The sequence below is a fragment of the Liolophura sinensis genome, chromosome 7 (genome assembly GCF_032854445.1).
Source record: "Liolophura sinensis isolate JHLJ2023 chromosome 7, CUHK_Ljap_v2, whole genome shotgun sequence".
Taxonomy (NCBI): domain Eukaryota; kingdom Metazoa; phylum Mollusca; class Polyplacophora; order Chitonida; family Chitonidae; genus Liolophura; species Liolophura sinensis.
In genome coordinates, this window is record NC_088301.1 from 57,966,629 (window position 1) to 57,990,943 (window position 24,315).

Here is a 24,315-nt window from a genome sequence, read left to right on the forward strand (position 1 = left end):
CTTTAGAGGCGCACGCTGCTTATACTACACCTCAGGGACCATGCCAAAATAGCACCATGTACCCCCCAGTCTCAAATAGCTTCTTCCAACAGGTATTTTTCTTCGTGAGTCCATCCTTGCTGCAGTGTAAGGTTAATGAGGCGAGCTTTGTGTTTAAGAACATTTTGTGTTAAAGCGTATCTTAAAACGTTAATCATTTAGTGGTAAACTAATGTTTCAGGGTAACCTTTCTGTTATAGAAGCGTGAAAACAGTCTAAATATGAAGTGGAGAGGGGGATGTCAAACATACCAAGTAAGTGGAAAATGTTAATGACACCACGAAGGCCTCCAAGTGGTTCTTCACTTGCAAGGCATGAAGATTTCCGCCTGTCAAGGTACACAGATGATTCACTTGCCTCACATAGTAGATTGCATTCTCCGCATATAGATAACCACAGTTATGAGCCTTTTAGCTATTTTTGACTCATAGTGGATAGGGTCATAACAAATATCATGACAAGGCGTTTAAAGGATGTGAGAGTGCTATATGTTTCTAAATGACAGGAATACCAGACTACACAGTTGGAGAATTGAGCCTACATTTAGTTATGATGTAGATATTTACGAGGAGTGTAAATGCATATGAATAAAAATGACAGTTTAGAAGAAATGGCCAATACACAGAAAAGAAAGACATAGTTTTTAGTCCCTGCGCAGGCCTTCTTTTTAGACATCTGATGTGCTATATTATATATTTATGTGACAGGGTTGTTTTGGTAGCTCACATATCAGAGTGGTGGTGTATTTTGTGGCATGAAAGCTAACTTAAGCCTTTGGATATATCTAATGGAACTCTTTGGGTAATTGCTTGGCGTTTTATTCCGCCTTATTTTTTCGACATTATGAACTGAATATAGTTGGTGTGGTCTTCAGTGGACTATATAATATGACTAGATCACCGTCTTATGTAGACTCCCCCATATATAAACAGCATGTTGACTTTCCAGGACATCTTTCCTTATTTAGTATGTGTAATGTAAATTGTTAAGCCTTAATGTCCGCAAAACTTTCTTGTCGGAACTTCCTCAACCCAGTCCTTGTCAATGTACATGCACATTGTAGTTACATTTCCCCAATCCTACTACCTCTCCGATATCCGTTTTGTAAAGAAATGCCTCTCCAAGCATTCTTTTCAGAACTTTATTCATGATGATCATTTTGGTAAGAACTATCTCTCTTCAATCTTTCTTATCAGAACTAAACACTCCGCAATCCTTTCTCATCAGCACTAGGTCTACCTCTCCGATAAACGTTTTGGTAAAAACTATTCCTCTCCTCAATCCCTTTTTCCATAACTATGTATCTATCCAATACTTTCGTCAGAACTACACCTCTCCCCATCCTTCTGACAGAACTATACCTCTCCCAATTCTTTCGTCAGAACTATACCTCTCCCCAATCCTTTTGACAGAACTATACCTCTCCCAGGTCCTTCTGACAGAACTATACCTCTCCCCACAGAACTATACCTCTTTCTAATCATTTTGAAAGAACTATTCTCCACCACCCACTCCCCCCACCCCACCTACCGGCCAATTATTTTTTTGCCTGAACTATACCTCTCTTTAGTCTTCTTTGTCAGAACTATCTCTCTGCAATCCTTTTTTGTTTTATTTACCTCTCCCACATTTTGACTTTGTAGCCCATCGGATCTACTTGCAAAAGACAAACGATCACCTCCGTGTTTGATGGATATTGCAAATTCTATTTCGTTTTAACTTGCGATCGAATCTATAACGCATGGCCCAGGTAAAATTAATGGCCAAGTTACACAAATTCTGACAGAATAGACTTGCGCCATACAATAAAAAAAATGACATCATTCAAAAATCAGTATTCTTCTGATCTCAAATCTGTTTGCTTTGCAGATCACGAGCTTCAAGTCCGTCAAACTAGCTTTTATACAAAACATCACTTCTTCAAAATGGCTAATATTCGGAAGTAAATTGAAAACGAGGAATTTTACAGACATCCCATTTTACAAACACGGCAGACTTGGCATATAATAAATTACATATAAATCAGTCTACTGTGTGTGAGATTTCGCCTTAAAAATTTCGACAATTTCCATTGCGTTTTTTTTTTAAATTTTTTTTTTGAAACTTCCTGACAAAAATACTGGCATATTTACAACCAGAGTCCCAAACGGCAGTAGACAACACTATTTGTATACCGAAGTCGCCCAAGGTAAACAACTCAATGGAAAGAATGACTATTTTGTTCTCTTGACATTTTCACCTGTAGTGAGTTTTAACCTGTATTGTTTTTAATCAAGGAAGATCATATAAACCACACGAACGAAACGACTAATTTACAAGCTGCATCTGCAGCCTTAAACTCAGCACAATGACATCAGATACAATAAGTTCTCCACCCATAGACTTGAACCCCTAATAAATCATAACTGCTCACTTAGGCATATGATATCAACATGTTTCTATCTGTATATGCTCAAGTACTTGTTCAGAGTGCTGAAGTGATGAAGTGGCTCTGAAAATGAGCATGCATGACACATGTACGGCACTTCCTCATGTAGATGTAGATAAGAGTACTTACATCCTGTTTGGCGTGGTGATAAATTGTAAACATTTTTACAATTTTGCAGTATATATATATATATATATATTGCTGATCCGCTGGTTTTATCCATGATTTATTTCATCTTTTATTTCCTCATAAATTTTGCATCTGAGAAAAATCTCAGGAGATTTTCATGCTTTGCTTGAAACCGTTAAACTAACGCGGAGCGTGTTAAGTTCATTCTACCCTAGTCTTAGCTCGTATTCGACAAGTTGTGGACAAAGAATGGCCACAAACTATGTATAAAATAAGCAGAGGCTTTAAAATGCACAAAAATAATGAATGCAGTGTAGAGCGTGAGAGACAGGTAGAACTGGAATATACATACATGAGTCAGTCTGTGCGTAGGAGTTTACCCGAATACCAGGTAGAATGTTTTTTATATGACGTCATGCTGGCTTAAATATAACCTAAAGTTTATAATGCAAATATTAACATTATCACTGATATTTTAAGCTGATTTCAAAACTTTTAGTCTATGTCTCTACCCTTGTAGCTTAAACTAAAGCTCAACAATCCAGTCCATGGAGAAAAAGATGTGATGAAAATCTAAACGATGACATTTAGCATGTCCATCTTTACAAAAAACAGTGCATGTAGCGGTTATGATCCATTTGCTATAGCGGGCTGGGCTGTTATTCTTGTCGTATCTGTTATCTCAGTGTGACAAATTTCTTCCGAAAACCGCATTAGCCCGTGGGAAAAGATAAACATGACCCATCACTGTGATCGTATACCCCACTAATTTCGCTTATACCTAGTAGTGCAGCATGATAGATGATGCAGTTAATGTAATGGGTGAATGGATTGTACATGTAAATGTACAAAAACCACGTTCATACAGTCGACAACCGGAACAAAAAGTATCTGAAATCTACTTCTTATTTACACACTCAATGAAAGAGTGGTCATTATGATCTACATGTACTTTATACACATACATGATTTCAACGAAATTTAGTTGTCTCGACGAAGAAGCGGTGATTGAACTTGAAAGATGACGAAAGTTTTATACAACAAATTCCTCTGGCCAAATGTGATACATACATCCATATATAATTGATACATAATTGTTATGTTGATTTGTATGTTTATCAAATGTGATGAGAGCACAGCAATTGAATAATTCCACACCAGAGACGTCTAGTACATAGCTGTTATCACTGTATTAAGCCATGGTGTGATAGGGCGGTGTATAAGTTTCTTCTGCCTGTTCGTGTTTAACTGGACACAGATTGAGTAAAATTGATAATTCATAGGCCGAATCAGAGTGCGAACGATCACAGTGACGTCACTGCTGTGGTGTAGCTCCCCATGCTGATGTTGTTTGTTATATTATATGCCTGCATAAACCGGGATACTTGGTGGATTAAGCATCCCCTATTCATAGCATTCCATGAAATTATCTGTTAAATATCATTATATAACCTTATATTTTTACATAAACAGTTAGAATAAAACCATCACAGTGGAAAACTGACAAGAAACCGAATTTCACTGGGTACGTGTGACCATTTGCCAACTATATGCATCATACCGTCGTCGCCTTTCTGCGCTCATACGCATTTAGTTAGGAGTTAAAAGTTCAACTTGTAACTATTAACTAAAGGTCTCTAGTAATGTCAGTGGCTTTCTAGTCATAGTTTACTAAAAAAAATTTTTATCCAAAATGTTGTGCTTTAAATATAACTTGAACACTCACACTTTCTTTGCCTTTGTATGACAGACTTTGCAATGGGCCGTTTTGGGCAGTATATTTGGCGGTTGAATTGGAACGCCGCGTTGGATATATGAACAGTTGCAATGAAATGGCATCCGAGATACACATTTTATGATTGACAGATAATGCTAACTTGGTACACGATTTGAATAGTGATTTCACTCATTCGCCTAGAACATTCCTTGCATCTTTACAACATCACTGAAAACTGTTTACTCATTCTCTTACCATGATTCCGTCCTAATTTAATACTTTATATACTTTGTTTTTGTTGGTTTGCATTGGACGTCATTTTGGGAATTGACCTTACCTTGCATCGAAACTAAGGAGTAGTGGTCAAGGTCGTTCAGGTGGATGAACAGATTTTGATGGGATCTCGGGTTAAGCGGAATTAGACACACTCATGAAGCAGAGTACTTTACTTACAAGAGAATTATACTCCCTGCAAACCTAAGAAACTTAAGAGTGAATTCGTTTGATGGAACAACCCTGAAACACCAGTTTATGCAGTAACGACTTGTGACGTTAATTCAAATCGTCTCACAACAAGCAAGATCTAACAAATGCTTCAAGACGAGGTTTGGTGTATTGCTGTCCACTTTGGTATATTGCTATCCTCTTGGATATGGTGCTGTTAGCTGCTATATCACTCGTAGACCACATGGGGGATAATTAAATACCATTAATGGGTGAAAGAGATGTTTAGTTGTCTTCTAAGTGTAAAAAAATTATCAGGTTGATTATTAGAGGGATCTAATACTGGGTACTATAGGCCCCATTTGACCAATTATAAGCAGTATTGTTTCAAATAGGTCAACTGGATGCCCCATACATCGGTTATAAATGTTCAGTCTTTCTGTGACGTCATGGCGTCAAAATTGTTTTCACCGGGAATGGAAAAAAAGTAACGTTGTCTCGAGAAGACAAGCTGGGAAAGCGGATGTGTTGGATCCATCCATTGCAAAGGTCAAGAAAATTAAGAAAACCACCTTCTAAACAGGGGAAATTCACCTACACCAATCATACAGAGTTGTCTCCCTTATCATTAAAAACAGCTTTTTTTGCATGATTCCGTTGTAATTTTGTACTTTATATACTGTCTTAGTTCTTTGGTGGTTTGTGTAAACGTCATTTTGGAAATTGGTTTTGCGATTGGTTGACGTCTGGTGTGCGAATTTCTGTTTCGACGCATAGAATAACAAGTATGATCTGCGTTTCGGTATAGTGCTACGCAGCTGTTTAACGCAAACTATCTGGGTGTACATCAAACACAAACTGTTACATAAGAAACTTCCGTACATATTAAAGACATACGAAAGTGTAAGCAATCGTTGATATTTAATAAAAACGGCGAGGCAGCTTTATATTGGTCTTTACGTCTGGACCCTAAATCATTTGCTTGTTTGGGCTTCGTTTATTTATTTATTTATTTGATTGGTATTTTACGCCGTACTCAAGAGTATTTCACTTATACGGCGGTGGCCAGCATTATGATGGGAGGAAACCGGACACAGCTCAAGGGAAACCCACGACCATCCGCAGGTTGCTGGCAGACCTTTCCATGGCCGGATATTAAGCCAGCATGAGTTGGACTTGAACTCACAGCGACCCCATTGGTGAGAGGCTCCTGGGTCATTACGCTGCGCGAGAGCGTTAACCAGCTGAGCCACGGAGGCCCCTTTGGGCTTCGTGGTGTGAGTTAAATTAAATGAGATTACCTGAATTAACGCCTGTCATCAAGTTTATAGCATTTGTTTGCAAACACTCTTGTGTATTCGTATAACCTAACTGTTCGTGAACAATAAAGACCATATCTAAGAGGCTAAAATGCTGTATGAAAATGGCTTTAATTTCAATATAACTACTGCTTTTACATGCAAAAAAACTCCGAAAACTTAAAGGCTTTTTATTTTTTCTTGCTTTGTAGGAGAAATTTGTTTGTAATACAATTATTAATTGTAAATTTTGATTAAATGTTAATTTTTAAATATAGAATGTTACAGAATGCGGACTACGCACTGGATCTGACGAATCGGATATTACATGCATGGCGGCGGAATTTGACATTGGACATTGTTTTACTGGTTGACGGCCTGAATTGTAAGGTAAATACTTCGATTACTATGAGCGTAAGAAAATAAACGGAAAAACATGTGCGTCTATAAAAGGGCGATAAATAACGTGTTTAGTAGTCTTGACAAAATAATGATCAGATACAATTATTGTGAATATGATTTGCAAATCACGGCATATGACGTTCGGACTGTGCAGGTGCATAAGTCGGTTACATTTATAGTCATTTGCGACGGTACAGTCTTCGCTATTCACTAAAAATGAGGAAATATTAATTCAGAACTTACAGCTCAAACTTTGTGGCATACATCGTTGACACTTTGAGGACAGCGACATGACAGAGTTCCAGGTGGGTTAATGTGAGAATTCAGAGGGGTTATAATGAGAAAGTTGAGATTGAAACTTCACCCACCAATGTCAGAGCTTCAAAATTTTGGGCTTTCCCTGGCCCCGAACTGAACCCAGATGAACTGCGCATGAGATTGGCTGTAGCCTTACATGCGTAATGTAATGCTTACTCTGTCTCCTGTACTCAAAAACAATGGTAATATTATCAGTGCTATAATAGAAATTTGACATTTAACATGTAACATGGTTACATAAAACATCATTTGACCTTTGTAGCACGAATTAGTGTTGTTTTGGGTGGGCAAAACAACTATGGGAGACAACACTAGCCGAGTTTATTTCGCCACAGTTATGGTCAATATTACCTGAACAATCTTAAAAAAAAAATATGATAATTGGCAAAAGGTCGCACGTGAAACCCGGCGTCTTGTCAAATTACCTCAGCTAAGGTTTCATTCTCATTGTCCATGTAAATGTTTAAATAGTGGAAGCTTAAAAGCCAACTTGAAGTTTGCTATGCGCGGAATTAAGATCAAAGAAACAGTGATGTTAAGTGAAATGTATTAAACGTCAATGTTCTAAAATTACTCAGAATGCTGTGAATACTACCACTGAACTAGAATAACTCGGACAATGTCAGAGGAAATGCCATCACTATACATGTAGCCTGTACGAATTTTCTCATGTGCGAATTTTTACGAAAATTTGTGGGAAAATGTACGAAATCTTGTGTTGACCAGCTCTCAATTTTCAATTTAAGCCAAGAAAACATCTTGAAACATCTGCAACGGGCAAAATGATTGACGAACTAGAAATGGTTAATATCTTTATGTTGATTTAATAAACATGAATATTTATACAGCCCCTTGTCCCGGTGAAGCGAAATTTAACACAGCCATGAAATAGAAATAGATCACAAAAAATCTTGAGCGCTCTGTACATATTTGCCAACCATAGAGTTACACTCATTATAAAATTTAAGAGAATTAGAGCGAACAAGTGTGATGGAGTAACCGTGACACACTAACCAATTCTGAATTTAAAACATGTGACGTACATTGAAATTTTCATGTTTTACACAGATTCGAACCAATACTGCAAGGCGATGTATATGTACACCATACAGAGAATTCTTTGGAACAGGTATATCTTACAATCCAAATAAAGATAATTTAACAGAATTGAATTTATCTCTTTTGATGTTCCAGATCAGCAAAAGCAAGACTAATTTCCGAAACAACTTACGCAAACGGGACTAAGAAAGTGTACAAAGTAAAAAACTAGTAGGTAGTAGTCATGTCAAGAGAAGAAGCCGCTAGATTTCACTGCTGGTTAAAAAGTTCTTTAAAAAGTTCTTAATCAAAAGCATCTGTCTCATTTGAGCTTTTATTCCCACTGTTCATATATCCAACATGGAGATTTTTAACGTTAAATGCATCTATACTTTGAAGTTTAAAGGTTTGAACTTTGTATTTAATACCGTTTTCATGACTTGAAAATTGCATTTTCTATAAGTTTAATTAAAGCCCTGGACTTTGAAGTAATTAGAGATATTTTAGGAAATTGGAACTAGTTTACAGGATTTAAATGTGAAGTTCATGTATTCAGTAAAACAGATAAAGTTCATTGACGCCGCAATATAACTGCTGCCGAAGTACAGCCAAAGATTTTTTCCATCCTACAAAGTGTGATGATCCAGGTAAAATCCGCCTCACGACTCGACAACGGTACTGTGTAAGGTTTCCAAATGCATTAATGTATTAAGAAAGTGAGTTGTACGATGGAAGTGAGTATACTGTATTAATTGGATATAACCAGTAAACTCTATTATTAACATCCCGTGACAAACCCTAAGCGGATATATATTCAGTGACTAAATAAGATGCTGTATAGAAATCAACGTAAGATCTCCACCTTGCAAAATTAGATCTCTAGGAGAATATTTTAAACCTGAATTGTTCCTTCGATGTACTTTTCCACTGTGAGGGTTTGTATTTGGAGTGCCTCACTATTCAGTGAGAGTTATCCCCCTTCTTGTCGCTGAACATTTCTCTGTTCTCTCCCCCCCACCCGCCCCCAACAGGAAAATCGAGCTGTTTGGGAACTTTCCACAAGTTACATCTTTTACAAATATAGCTTTGTTAACAGCTTTGTTAAAAAAATGAAAGACGTTCAAATGCTAGTCGTCAGTTAGGTACTGAAATTAGACTTGAGATATACAGTTTAAGGCATCGCGTCAGAGGAGATAGCTTGAATGTTCATATTACCACATCTCGCTACAAAATGCAAGAATATAGTAGCCCTGCACTTAGACGCTTAGAACATAGGTCTTTCAACGTGAAAACGCCAAAAAGGTAACTGTTTTCGTAATTTATTGTGAACAATTTTCAGATGTACTAGCATTACAAAACTTGAACACAAACTTTTATACATAAATGGGGCCAAGTTCATAGCGAAGTTACAGCAAATTTGCGAATAACACAGGTATAGTACATTGGAAGAAAATGATAAACCAATACGGTATATTACCCCAAATAAACCTTGAAAGGGGACATGGGAAACTGTTGCCCACAGCCTCGTCTAAATAGTTTTGACAAAGTACTTATGATGTAAAAGTAGGATAACAACAGTATTTTCACATCACTTGCAAACTATCAGAAGAAAAAAGGAATTCATGGGAAAAGGTCTTTAATATTATGGTTGGATTTCTAAAGCACCATGACACGGACAACACAAACGAGAATATACCTATTCCCACATGAAAGGAAGTAACAAATATTGCACTATTGTCCCAGCAATTGCGATATTGAGTAACACACTCAGTAACATCTTTCAGAACATACATACATCTTTCACTATTTTCAGAGATCACATGAGCTACATACTAAGATGTTAAGTAAGTATAAAATTACTTTATCACACTTCGAGATACCAATAAATAGACCATGCAACATTCTCGTCCACACAGTGTTGATTATTTGCTCACCCATCCGTCTGAAGGGCTATATCCCTCCTTAGATTCAGTGGGATTTTTTGCAAATTATAAACTGACTGAAGCGAGTATTTCTGTCATGGATAAAACGCCTCTATGAAGAGACAGAAACCTCTAACATTATTGCGGAATGTCAGATATATAACAGATATAACAGATACGAAACAATATATATATATATATATATATATATATATATATATATATATATATATATATATATATATATATATATATATATATATATATTGTTTCGTTTTGTTATCTGGAATTAACAGGCACTGTTGTCCGGAGGCACTGTACATATGTACATATACGGAAATCTCCTTTTGAATAGCTCCATCTTTCTTGGAGTAGTCATACCGCCGACATCGTGACTTGCGTGACGCTGTCATCATGCCGAAGAAAACACGTGCTCAGATAAAAGGTGCGAAAAGGAACAATCACACCATCATCTATGCCTCCCACACATACACTGTAATTAATAGTTCCGTGTACAGTACCATCAACTTGTCCTCGGTATCCATTGAAACGCGAATATGACAAATGAAAAAGTCCATAAAATTTTACACTCTGTTGAAGCACGTCTTCGTGGCGATGCACTGTTAACTCCGTCTGGTGGTGGACAAGATGGCCACCTAAAGGCATTCATAATATTAAGAAGGAATTTAGCGGGAACTTCCCCACAGTTTTTTCGCACTAGATTAGTCTGACACCCGTACACATTGTTGGTAAAACTGAAACAGAAACCAAAAGTTGTCATCATTTCTACAGTGTTCATGAGGACATATATTAAAGGATATTTCCAACGATTTATTCTCACACTAAATGTTTGCTAAACACAATATTTATACTATGCTAGTCTGTAAACTGCATTTAAGAAAATACTATGTTAAATAGTTCCATTTAAAAAAAACATTAAAACTGGACATTCTTCCTATCTTGTCGGTCGCGGAGCCGGTGTCAGGCCATGAAGACCTGCCATGTATTATGTATTGAAAAGCGCTGCAAAACACTGACTAATCCATGCATTACCCTCTGTGTGCTTTTCCAGAAGTCGTGGAATGGAATCTATAATATGTGTGTCTATGAGTACATCTCTTAATTAGAACCATAAAAAGCATATAAGTAAAACAGTTTTACAACCGATATTTTGAAAGGTACAGCATAGCGACTGTGTGATTTGATGACCGATCATCGCTCACAAGCCGGCCACTGTATAGATGACGCAAACGTGATACCGTGAAAGTATTTTCCACGGTTTCCCAATACACACAGTATGGTCAAGTCGAGCAATACTGGCTGCGGTACGAGGAACCATGCACTCGGGGAAGCAGATTCTAGCATCACTCAGACAACAGACTTTCTGTTAAATTTCACAGATCATTTTTTTGCGAGCAGCCTCGTGACCTGTAGAGCAAAGGCTAGTGGCTCCCTAGTGGCACAGCTGTTTCAACAAGAATGTAATTTGACAACTTCTGCATTCCTGAAGTGATAATTTTGAATATTTTGTTTGGCTTTATTTTTGGCCTCGTCCTTCGCCATTTTCTTGTAATAGGCCTGGTTGAATTCGCTAGTCTCATACCACTACGGTTGGGTCCTCCGTAATTGAAAGGTGTTTTTCATGAGATCTGATCCTTGTTTTCTCAATCTGTGCTGTTTCCGCCCATGTATTTAACTTACAGAATCCCACCATATGTTATTGGAGTCGCAAGCCACACTTGCATGGAATAATATGGAAATTAGTTGTAAAAGTATAGCGATATGTCACCTGTGGTCTGTATTGTAGGCTTGCACACAGAGAAGCCCCACATAACTGCAGAAAACCTAATGTCGTGACGGTCAGTAGCTTAGTGGCTGTGGAATAAACTTTCGGATGTTTGATCACTGAATTCTACCGTTCTTCTTCCGTTTCCGCCATTTCAAATGATCGGCATGGATTCAGGGGACATGGCACTATTTACGTGCAGTTTGGCAGGCCCAGCGCTTGGGATCTACTTTAAGGAAGGTTACATTTAACACAATAAATCCAGATGTATTGTGCGTGACCAGGTACTTGTAATTCATTTTCTGCATGCTTGTGTCACACAGCGGAATAGCTTGTGTCACATAGCGGAATAGCTTGTGTAACATAGCGGAATAGCTTGTGTCACACAGCGGAATAGCTTGTGTCACATAGCGGAATAGCTTGTGTCACATAGCGGAATAGCTTGTGTCACACAGCGGAATAGTTTGTGTCACATAGCGGAATAGCTTGTGTCACACAGCGGGATATGATTGTGCAGATTACCGTATATGCTGTCACACAGACTGTTTATATTTCTCTCACCTGCATACTGACTGCATCCTTTTGGTTGAGTCGTCCCCCGCAGTTCGTACCTTGGCATGGAATAATTTCTTTTGTCTTTCAGCACACCTAGTTACAACATCAAGTTGGTCGTGCATACAGTCTACGTAAGGCCGCATTGCTGCAAACACAATACACAGAAACATTTGTCATTTACCAAGGCAACCATATTTCGAGCGAAGGAAAAATGTGTAATTTGGTTCACAGTGCGCTCAAACCAAAATAAACTCAATAAAATTGTCCGATGGCTAACGTAATTACAGTCACAGCTAGTTATCCCGGGAATAGCATGTCGTCTTCTAATTGTTAACCTGTATTCGTTGCTTCCAACGTTGGCCTGCATGCAAAGCCTAATATACACAGTTGTGGACTGGCTGCTCGCATATTATACAGATTCGAGATGAAAATAGCACGTCTGATTCATAATAATTTTGTGAATATAATACAACATTACAGCCATGTGTAAGGTAATTCAGCTTTCTGGAGGAGTGCTGTAGGCATTTAGGCAAGCATCCCAACCAGTTGACATTTAGAGCTAAGCATTAATTGGGTTTACGTTAGGTGCCCAGCGCTGTTCTGGAACCTTCTTGACACTGACCAAAATGTAACCTATTCCCAAAGAGGAGCTTAAATAGTTGTCACTAGCTGGATGTGCCCTTCTGTCAACTAAATACCCACCGTCAACCTGACTGCACATATCCTGTACAGCATTTCGCATCATAGGAATGTCCAGTGCAACACCGAGTTCTCTTTCCGTACAGGTGTCCACGATGTTCTCTGCACAGTTCATCGCAAGGGTGAATGCCCCATTTCTGAAACGAAACAGTTGAAAATGTGTTATCAAACTATATTACTAGTAGCACAAAAAAGACAACGCTTTACAAGAGAATGTTGATTTTAGATCTTCCGTATGCTGGAATCACTAAACCCATTCCATGGAACGGATTCCATATCCCAGCCTACTTATGTATGTATGTACTCTGATCAAAACTGTGTACTTAACAAATGACCTGGGCACCAAAAAAGTGTCTTCTGTAGATGTCGGCCATCTTACACAAACATGGCAGCCCTACTAACGGAACTCATAAACGTGCTTACGATTATTGTCAGTTTCATACAACCTATAGAAACTAAAAGGGTTTCAAATTGTAACGCAGATATTGTTTTCATCGAACAAATACGATGCACAATACGAAAAGCCATAAATGCTGAGTTTCGCCTCGGCTACGAACATTTCTTGAACTATTTTCCTCTAAGCATCCCGGAAAATCGTGACACATAACTGCATAGATCTACATTAGGAACTGCAACAGGTGTCACTTTGTTTTCTATACCGCCCTGAATATCTTTGGTATGTATGACCTACTGTAGTATCCGTGGTCTATTGTTCAAAATCAATAGATATTCGTAATATAGTAGCAAGAACTATGCGTATGGAGGTCGGCCATTAATGACTGTTCTCTGCAGACGAACCACAGATAACCTAACCTGTCCCTATCTTATCAACAGGCTCTGTGTATTTATTCTGCTTGTTTTCCCGCAGTAGAATCTCTGTTGTTTGTTATACAAAAAAAGATAACGGCTGATAGCTCGCAGGTAATTCTACAGCAACAGTAGTCATCGCGTCATGTAGGTTGGTCATGGGAGTAGTACCAAACGTTAAAAGGCAAACAGATAATAGGTCCTCAGATGAGTCATATTAATTGTGTTATTAAGGGTGCTGGTATTAGAGTAGCCCTGGAACTTACTCGCACGCTATTTTCGTCCGCTGGTAATCCCATGGTTTCACCTCCTCAACATTTGTTGACATCCCAAAGTCCCCAATTCGTCCAATGCATTTCATTGCCTCATTCAAAGCGTTATTGGGGCACTTACCAGTACTTTTATGGCACAACACTGAAAAAAAATATTATAATAAATATTATCACATGATATTATTTTTGCCCCCGCCCCTTTGTCTACTATTACAACAATACGAACAATTTTGTTGAATTAGAGAACATATTCCTACTCTCTTTGCTGCCTGTTATTTTACTTGGTTCGACTGTTAATCAGTAATTTATTAATCTACGACTTTGGTATACCTAGTCATCTTATCGTTGATATACATAACTAACCGCTAATGTTTCTATTTTCCAACGCAACCAGCAATGTCATATTTAAGTCTTCATGAGAATACCATTATACGAATGGCAGAAAATATCGAGTCTATACACAGGACGGGAGAAATACCGCAGAAATTAATTTAGGTTGTGACAAATGCTACACGACTATATCCAAATAGTTTCCATTCAGCGACGAAGATGACTGACCAGACGGTACATAGCTCATGGTTTGATTTCAAACTTCTGCACATCTCATCTGGTGTTTATTGGTTTCATATAAAACAGTAGTCGATTTAAATATATCTGCCATTAACTATCTACACCTTTTTTTAGCTTGCTGTGCAGCTGCAAACGACGTATTTCGCTGTATCAGTGTAAAAATAAAGCTAGCTTTGACGTAAAACCAATCTCCAGAAACGCATAAAAATCGAAATTGATTTCAGATATGGGGAAAGGGAAATCATCAAAGTGGTAATGCTATTCTGTTGGAGGTAATCAAATTTCTGGATTCCTCGAGCGGGGAGACATTTGGCGTCTGCCAACAGTTGCTGTGTCCCAGGGGATGTCGGCGCGAAATGTAATGTCACGCCAGACGCGCCAATTCCTCCTTCTTATGCGAACACAAAATCGCGCCTTTCCCCAAAGGGCATCAGAATACTGTAAAACAAAGCATGTTGCCAGCGAGTACTTGGCCCGAGACATTATCCAGAACAGTGCCTTCTCCTCATGCCATCGATCCACCCACAGGCGATCAATAGGTCGGCAATGGGGAAGTGTATGCTAGTGGAGAACAAGGAGAAAACATTTCCTGAACATCACACGGAATGAGGCCACTGGCCACTCCTTCGGAACTCTTAAGCCTTGGAGCTATGCACGCCTCTTTTCCTATGATCGCACCTCTTAGATGTCATTTAACGCCTTTCATACCTATAGCAGGTCACCTGAGAGTATCTTTTGAAATAAACACAGTCGTGAGATACACTGAAAAGATATCGGTACACGGCATATATGCAAACTTGATATTCTTCAACAATGGCAAGTGCATTTAAAAGTCAGGCGCGTTGGTAAAAGTGAGGAAATGTTGATATATATCATTCGACACTTCAGGTGTCTTAAAGGACTTGTTCTGTGTTATGGAGAAGGGATGGCTTTTGCTTGTATTATACCAAGTACTATTGCAGCAGATATATGTTTGATATGTACTTCATACAATACTATTTTTCTCCTTAACAAAAGCCAACAGGGGAAGTCGAGTGTATATTGCTCTCCAGGGGGACGGGAGGTCGTCAATTTGTATCTACGAGTGGTAATTGCTCGGGCCCGTATTCATGAGAACCGCCAGTTCGGGATCGAAAGGCTCTCCAGATAATTGAATTGTCTTCGCCACAGTAGCGATTTCCTATTACCCACATAGCGCTTCGATAGGACGATAAAACGAGCATGAATGGAAAGCTAGCCCAATAATACCGGATAATAGGTGGATGCCAGAGGAATGGTTCTGCTTAACCTACCCTCGCTGATAAGGCTGCCCGGGCTTGATGGAATCTAAATTGGCACCCTGCTTCTGGGCTTTGATAAAACTTAATTAAATCAAGTTTCAATGGCTTAGCCATTGCTAAGAGACGTATCTCTCCGGACGACTGATGCGATAATAAAAGCCAACCGTCCTTCATACAAAATATTCCTTGTGAAAAGACCCACTTCTTGTTTATATGGGTATATGCTGTCTATACATTTTATGAGGTTATATGGAAAAAAGAGTGAAAAACAATGAGCCTAACCAGGTTTTAACAGGCTGATAAAATGACAAATAGAACCACAAACTGCTTAAAATGAGGACAAATTGTTTAATCCCTAAATTGCATGCTATCGCTGAGGTAATCCTGGAAAAAAGTACGTGAACCAAGGCAGTTTGGATCCCAGATGTTATGACTCGGCCATGTGTTTGCTGTTATCATGTAGGTAACTATAAAGATGCCGCAGTGCTAGCAGTGTACTCATCCGCTCCGCAATGCAGTGAGGTTAACAACATAACGGTCTAAATTTGTATGCACCGGAGCCTGCACGGCCACACGTCAGACGATTCCAGCTGTGCTGTATATAGGTGAAGCTCAAGCCAATATGCCATCCGGCGAGTGTTTTTGGATAATACGAGGTAACGGATCCCGCTGAGTGTGTTTACAACAAAATTATGAAAATGATGGGCCATATCAGGATTGTGTATAAAAGTATAATTCAGGATTGTATTGTGATGGGGGTTCTTGTCAGTTCCTTATTGGTAGAAGCAGAAAATTAATCAACTCAACTCAATTAATTGCTCTAACAACCTCCATTCGTAAAGGCATTCTTTACATTAGTCTTTCACATACTTTTTCTATATACTTTTGAAAAAAAAATCGCATCCCACCATGGTCACTCTTTGAAATGTCATTTTATTTAATATTCCCCTTTTTGAAATGAGCTCCAGTGCTTCGAAATGAGTTCGTCTTCTAACCGTATCATCGGCTTTATGAAACTCATCGTCTCAAATCACTGTGATCAGAACGATAGCCTTACCAGGATGTTGGTTGCGGTGCTGCTGTCGTAAGGTCTTTCGGAAGCGAGCTGCAGAAGGGGAGCTAATAACTATATCAAGAAACGCCACAGTGTGCCAAATTGGCGTTTTCAAGAGAGTCAATGTACTTGACAACAAGCGGAACAAGTAGACATTTTATGGCGTGTTTGTTTTACGCCATCAGCATCAATCCCACGGAAGCCGTCAATATTGTTCATTCATTAAAGCATGTCTCCTGTACCAAGCCGCTCCCGACTGGGCGCCTTTATCGATCTCACGTCTTACTGGAAAATGGATTTCCTTCGACCACTGCCTGTCGCTCAATACAAATAAAATTAGCTGCGTACCGCTGAGTTTTGGTTGTTGCGGTAACGGCATACCTTGTCAGGAAACGGTAACCCTATAGTACGAGAAATGTAAATAACGACCAGTTACTGGACTTCTGGCATGAGATCATGAAGTGGGAATGTGGAACCACATTTCTATAGACTTGTAAATCATCACTGTTTGCGCAATTAAGTTGGCTGCAAAACAACCTTAAAAGACCACTTGGTTCGCTAGGCAATCTCGTGAAGAAATAAGTTTCAAAATGAATTATCGATACTGAATTAACTATTCAAAATATTCTTCTCATGTAGCCGTGATATTAATTTTATTAGGGGCCACTATATGTTCTGTTGAGTCGGATAAGCAGTGAGTAATCTAGAGAGTGGTTATCTGGAGGTTCAAACTATGCTAGAGTCGAATAGGCATGCAATTCTGTTAGCAAATGAGTTCCATCGCATCGCAGACTCAGGTTAGTCCCCTCAGTTGATATGCACTGAGACACGGCTCTAAGCTTTAATCAAGAAATATACAGTTTGGCTCAGCGGATTTTCTGCGGAAGTAAAGAGACATGAGGAAAGGGTATCAAGACAAACAATCCATCTTGAATTACAGAAAAAAATCAATGCAGCTAGAAAAAGACGTATCTTGAAAGACGTGAACTATAATAATATGCAATATGGCGTGGGCTAGACTGAAAAGGGCTTCCCAGGGTTACCGATGGTCTGCTTGGTCGGCTCCTATGTAATAGAGCAAAAAGAGATGACAGTAAAGTGCAATAAGAGACATATACGTTTAATCACTTTGACTTTGAGTGGCTCTGGCTGCCTTATACGATCTTTCCGAACGCCTTGTCTAAGTCCTTTCTTAGGCTATAATAAATTTTCTATTTTTCTTGTTGCGATGGAATTATTTCCCCTCTGTAGCACAAAACTGAGCGCGTGTGTGTGCGTGTTTTTTTTTCTTTCACAAGGCTTGTTGCTCTCTCCTTTTTTCATAAGGGTGTGAATTATATCACCGTTTATACGTATACAGTTGTTGTCAGATCACCGTGGAGACGGAGTGCTATGTAATCCTTTGTCTTTCTGCGATTTCAACATTGCCGTTTTAGTTTGCATGGTCCTATAAATATGCATATAATCAATTTTTCCCCCATTTTGATCTGCCTATAAACATATTCTCTGTTTGAATCTGGAACCACGGGAATGTCGTTTCCTTCGAAACTTGTCTGATAATGAAATGCTATATTCAAACTACACAGTTTCTTGTAAAAAGTTGGCAAAATTCTGTATTCCTTGGGCTGAGTTCAACGGATATGTGTGATCAGGTGCCAATTATCACCCTGAAGCCACAGCTTCTGTTCCAGGATCCCATACATGTACATTGGTTTTCTGTGTTTCCCCTGTGTTCTATATTGTCTACACCACATTTATATGTCCAAAAGATAGCTAACTAATAAAGCAACAATAGAAGGAACAGTTCCAGTTGTTAGCAATGAACAGAGCAAAAAGCCAAGTACCAGATGCGTACCGGCCTTACCTAAGAGACTAATTACAGATTATGTTACCCAACACGAGTGGAGTGGTACATCAATGACTTTGGCATTCACTCATTGCGGGAATAATCAGCAATAATTAGAATGCAGCTTTACTAAAGCTGTGAATATTAAAAGATTCCAAATATGTATTCCAAATCATTTGCGTTAATAAGATCTGTCCCTCTCCGCCTGCTGTGTTTAGTTATGTGAGTAGTAATATACAAAGTAACCTGTAACATCTGCAAATGGTCAAAGCGGGCGTCCTTATTCTCTCAAAAGTTGTGCCTACGGCACGATTGAACCTCCTTTATAAGAGTCAGACAGGTGCGGTGAAATAAAATATTATAGTCTTACCATATATATTACAGGCTTACAACATATATTACAGTTTCACCATATATACTTTTGCCTGCAAAACATTAATATACGTCAGCAGGAAATTTAGCATGTATTCTATTCTATTGTTTTTCATGATGCTTTGGATACACGGTGGTGTTTGCCATTGGAAAAAAGTAAGCGTTTGACAGCAAACAACAGCTGCGTATATACTTACACAATGGTTGTTGGTAAAATGACTCACACAATGTTATAGTTATATGCGAAAATCGGAGCGTCACTTGTTCGTTTTGTCTTGGTTAACAGTACGAACACTGCACGTATAAACTTTACTTAATTTTCACCACGTGGGCATCAGGTTTACAATACTAAAAGGATATATGTTCAATTTGTTGAGAGCCTGTGAGTGACCGTTTCTGCACAGATATTCTAAAACACTATTAGAAATCAATGTTAAGGCATGATCTTCCGGGATTTGACATAATTGTCCTAACCGTGCTTTAGCTGTCTGTGAAAAGTGCTTTTTTAGCTTAAGGTTTACGCAGCTGCATGCTTATTTCGTTACATATTGAATATCGAAATGAATAATACGTACGTTAAGGAAGAATTGATTCCAGTTTTAACTCTTACATATAGTTATATACGAGCTACGAACTGTCGAGTGTGGACAGCAAGAGCAAAGAGTATACCACGTCAGGTAATCTTACGTGTAAGTTTAGTTGCATACTTTTGCAACTTGTAAGTTATGCCCCTGCTTTTAACATACACACGAAAATCGCAAGTGTTTTATCAACATCTAACTAAGTGCACCCCTTGGCATTAGTCTAGTGGATTTGGAGCATAGACACCGACACATGTAACTTAAAATCTATCCTGGAACCGAGTATGTAAGGTGAGGGTGCGCTGTTCAGCGGGGGAAATTAAATCTGACCTTTGATGAAAATGCATAACATAAATACCGATGTAAGTCTCGTATAGGTTGTGCTTCCGTACCTTCTGTGTAGTTACAGCGGCGAAGAACCTACGAGAGAACATCGAGCATTTAATCGCTCTATATCGTCCTATACCTCGGCCAGACGGCTATAGTATATACAAAGGGACGGCGGCGTTACAATCGAAAAGCAGATAGAGGCGATCGCACAATGCCGTTCTATAGAATTTTGAAGAACTTGGCCAAAGCGGTTTAAAGTACGCCTTCAACCTGGGGCTGTCACAGGTGAAGTCAAAACGATTATGGCATACATTCAGCCAATGACTTTCGCGAATAAAGCCTACATCTATATAAAATGCGTTGTTAATAAATTTAAATTTCTGTCAGCAGCTGTTGTAAAGTTCTTTTTGTAAGAAAAATGCCATTCATATTAAAATAGCAAGTTTAGAAAAACAGGAAATGGTCCACTTCAGGTGTCACAATCTGCACAATTTTCCAGGCCCAGAGAACCCTGTAATATCATACTCAAAGAGTTTCTACATGGCCACTTGGTGTTGAAGTTAAAAGAGGCATAAATGCAGCTGCATGTAAGTTACTTCCGATTTCACCTGTGATAACTTACAGCTTTTAACCTTTCGCCCCCATTATATGCCTCCCATCGTATATCAGATAGTACATATGGTGTATATTATCCAAAACTTTGTCATTATATAAATCCTAGTATACACATGTTTCGTCACCTATATTTCCGGGCATGAAATAAATATCGGCCCATGTCACAGCACAGCAACACATTCCGATCGTAGATTGATGAAGTGTTGTGATAGATGATTGTGCCGACTGCTGCCTGCATTGGACATCGCGTGGGGGCATACCACCCGTCGGGCAGTTAAAATAGTTAGTTATAGATCGAGATCCAGGAAGATTGGGGTAAATAGAAATCGTGATGAGCAAACATCTCCGTGTGCAAGTCAATTTCTTCCGTCGGAGTGAGAGACAGGGTTCAGGCCTATAGGGTTAGGCAACAGGCATTATTAACCTCAAGAGCCAGTAGGCCTGTATAACTGCTTAACTTTTCACTGAACAACCATCATCATATAACTTTAAGGCACATCCTTGGTTGGTCTTAAAAGACTTCGCAAAGACACTTTGTCTATAACTGAGTCCATATATCCATCACTCACATCAGTAATTTGACATAATAGTACATGAGCAGTAAAAAAATAACTCACCGAGCAGGAAAAAGGGCGGTAACAGATCAGGTAGGCCCTTCATCTCGCGGAGGTCCTTCTTTTATCTACTCGCAACATCAGATACTCCACGGCAAATAAACTCGGCACACAGGGAGGCTAACTGAACAGCCGAGGAATGCTCATTTTTGGTAACCCAGTAAGTGAGTGCACGAGCCAGGACGTTGTGCCTCTCAAGCCGACAGCCGCAGAGCCCTGACTGATAGCTGCGCACGAGACAAACCCCAGCTTAACTTGTACAGATGCGCCTTTTTGATATACACCCTTGTCTTAGGTGTAAGAGGATAGTGGTCCTTACTTAGACCCAGCCGTGTCTGAAGCGAACAGAGGAGGGCTACTGCTTTTCTCCCAGCCTCTCCGACAGTCTTTCACAGCGCCCTGGAAACGGAGGCCAGCTTTTAGTCGATTGAAATTCCCATCTACTACAGCACAACAACGCCACGTGCGGGCTAACTATTAATAGCGTGTCTTGAAAGCTTCAGGGGTGAATTGCCCACTCGGGATCTTCCCGTGATACCTTGCGCAGTGTGGTCAGTGGAGAGTCGATAATCAATACGACTTTACTTCACTTTTCGGGAAATTTTGAGGAAAGATTGGAGTAAAATTTGACAAGACCGTGCGAGATGTGCTCTGGCTGATGCTCTGGCTGATGCTCTGGCTGATGCCATTCCGGCCACATCTCTTATAAGCGAGCCTCTCTCACATCAGCTGTTGTCTTTATTGACACAACCTAGGTACACAAACACACTGAGATTCGCTTACACAGAAACAGATGTTCAAAATAATGACACGGCGATACCTATATGTATATGCAGATGGCGCAAATGGGTAGCACTGATTTACGGGGCCCCTTTCTTCCACCTTCTGTCACTGTGCCTATTTGTACGGCGCCCCATTTCATTACAGCCGAGTTTGCCTCCATGCTGCGCTGCCATAATAACTGTCATTATGCCTTATTCACGGATAAACGGTCGTGGGCTAACCCCGTAATCACGGTAAAATTGCGACCAAAATCAGGTGACGATTTAACTGACAAATTAGGTTACATGTATCCCTCTATCCATTTCAACATTTAATGCACACGCATGTTGTCTCTCCGACATCCGCTTATATCGCGCCGTAAGCACGTTTGTAATCTGTGTTACTGAGTCATTCTACTTTATTGTACATTACCTATACGTTATACAGTTGTATTAATTCATTTTGATATTTTACACTTGCCCATATTACTGAACTAGTATTTTTATCTCACCTTCCTTGTAGGGTGTCATCGATGCAATGTGGGAGACTATGTCATGTATATAATAATATCATGACACCTAAACAGTGGTAAAAGAATATTCTTTGTTGTAGAGAAAAACGTTATGTACAAGGAGCTCAAAGAAACATGATGATTAGTTGCATTCATACAGAAGTCAAGGTTTTATCCGAACAGCTCCAAACAGCTTCAAATGTGGTATTGGGCAACCCACTATAGCATGGACAGAATTAAGTACTATATATCTAGCTAATACTGTTCTATGCCTGTGTCATGAAGTCCATGTGCAATGTACAGTATCTTCTTTATATGACCTAAGGGCCTAAGTTTATTCCACTTGAGGTTTATATTATATCGATAATCTAAATGTCCATATTTATTTCCATTAACCGAATATTCTAAATTCTATTCGTAACTGTTATAGATTTAATAGATAAAAGTCTAACTTCCATCGACTATTGGGTGTTAAAATGTTTTATTACCAAAGATTTCAATGATCAAGAGATATATATCCACAGGCGTGTGGTACATCCCGGTATACGTGGACACCACAGCCTTGTCTCCGTATGACATACTTCCTGTATTACTAGCCATTACATTTTCATTTTCACAAACATATTAGATATATTCAGGTCGTCAGTGAAAGGAAGCCTAAATTACAGCTAAGATTGGAATAAATTTTAGCCTTCATCCCAGTTTTGTTTTACGAACATACAACAATGCACCAAAGATATCATTGATAATATGACAAAAACAAATGAACCATATTAGTATGTAAGTACAGGAAGGCCATTGTAAAAAGGAGCAAGATATTTGTATACATTCATGTAGGTATTTTTTGAATTATAACATTTACCAAGCTGCCTATGGTGTAAGGCTCATCTGCGTTAACACCAGTAGTGAAGTTTAAGTGTACACATGTTCATCATCTCCTGTGAAAATACCTACAAATGAACCATACCAAGTATGAACATCATGTTCCAGCAATATAAAATGCTAAATCATGCACATTAGACCAGAGTCACCACGACACTGTGTATGATATTTGGCAAAAGGTCTCACATGTATAGCCAGTGAAATCTGGCCTCTTGTCAAATTAGCTCATTTATAGGGCTTTAATATAACTGTTCATGGAAACGTTTAGACAACAGCAAACATAAACTATAGCCCCTATAGCACAATGGTTTAAGTAGAGTTGTATGGGGGAAATGGTGTGAAACAATTTTGTTAGACATCACTTGTTTGGAATTCCTCAAACGCTGAGTACTTACCATGCACTTTTAATAAACATTCAAGTCAAAAATACAATGTTTCTATGGTATATATCAAATTATGCTTACATGTGTACATGTAATGTTTTATTGTCGAACTAGGATGTTCTACATGGATGTATTGCCTTGTAGTGATCCTTGTTTTTATTATAGCCAGTAAATGTGGCCTAAACAGTTATCAAACCTATATAAACAAACCTATGTAAACAGTTCATTATTGTCTGCGTCATACTGAAATATGTTTTGCAATGAACATGTGTTAGAAGGTGGGAACTAACACTTCTTTCTCTCAACAACTGAGCCGGTTCAGAGCACCAACCTGACTTGGTGCAGCTAGGTATAATTCTAAATGGTAACTCCTCTTGAGCGGTAGGGTATTATATTTTTTATTTTGAACAAACGATTTCTTGAAACAAAAAGCGGTCTGGTCTTCGTGTGGTTTTTCACAGGCGAACAGTCAAAACAGTCATAAAACAAAACTGCAAGCAGAGCCACATAACAGAACCATACAGAGACAAATTATCTCATCCTTAGGAAATTATATAAAACTGGTATGTTCTAGCAAGGATGGAAATTTTTCTCGCTTTACGTTTGTAGCTTTCCTTTCCTGAAGCAAATCCAGTAGCCAATTGAAGTGGTGGCCGAAGAA

General features: G+C 38.9%; 1 protein-coding gene across 1 annotated transcript; it reads right to left on the reverse strand.

Moving 5' to 3' along the window:
* Positions 1-10,013: 10,013 nt before the first annotated feature.
* LOC135471874 (uncharacterized) lies at positions 10,014-21,548 on the reverse strand. The gene is made up of 5 exons (XM_064751284.1): positions 21,120-21,548; positions 13,849-13,996; positions 12,779-12,912; positions 12,083-12,221; positions 10,014-10,490 (listed from the first exon to the last, which is right to left on the reverse strand). Exons 1-5 carry the CDS (start codon positions 21,160-21,162, stop codon positions 10,259-10,261), a joined length of 696 nt encoding a protein of 231 aa, XP_064607354.1. The 5' UTR covers positions 21,163-21,548; the 3' UTR covers positions 10,014-10,258.
* Between the last annotated feature and the right edge of the window lie 2,767 nt (positions 21,549-24,315).

Coding starts and splice junctions, on each gene's coding strand:
- LOC135471874 (XM_064751284.1), bottom strand. CDS start 21,162: ATGAAGGGCCTACCTGATCTGTTACCGCCCTTTTTCCTGCTCG. Junction 13,997..21,119: donor ACCGCCCTTTTTCCTGCTCG/GTGAGTTATTTT, acceptor ATTTTTTTTCAG/TGTTGTGCCATAAAAGTACT. Junction 12,913..13,848: donor CGGACGAAAATAGCGTGCGA/GTAAGTTCCAGG, acceptor GTTTCGTTTCAG/AAATGGGGCATTCACCCTTG.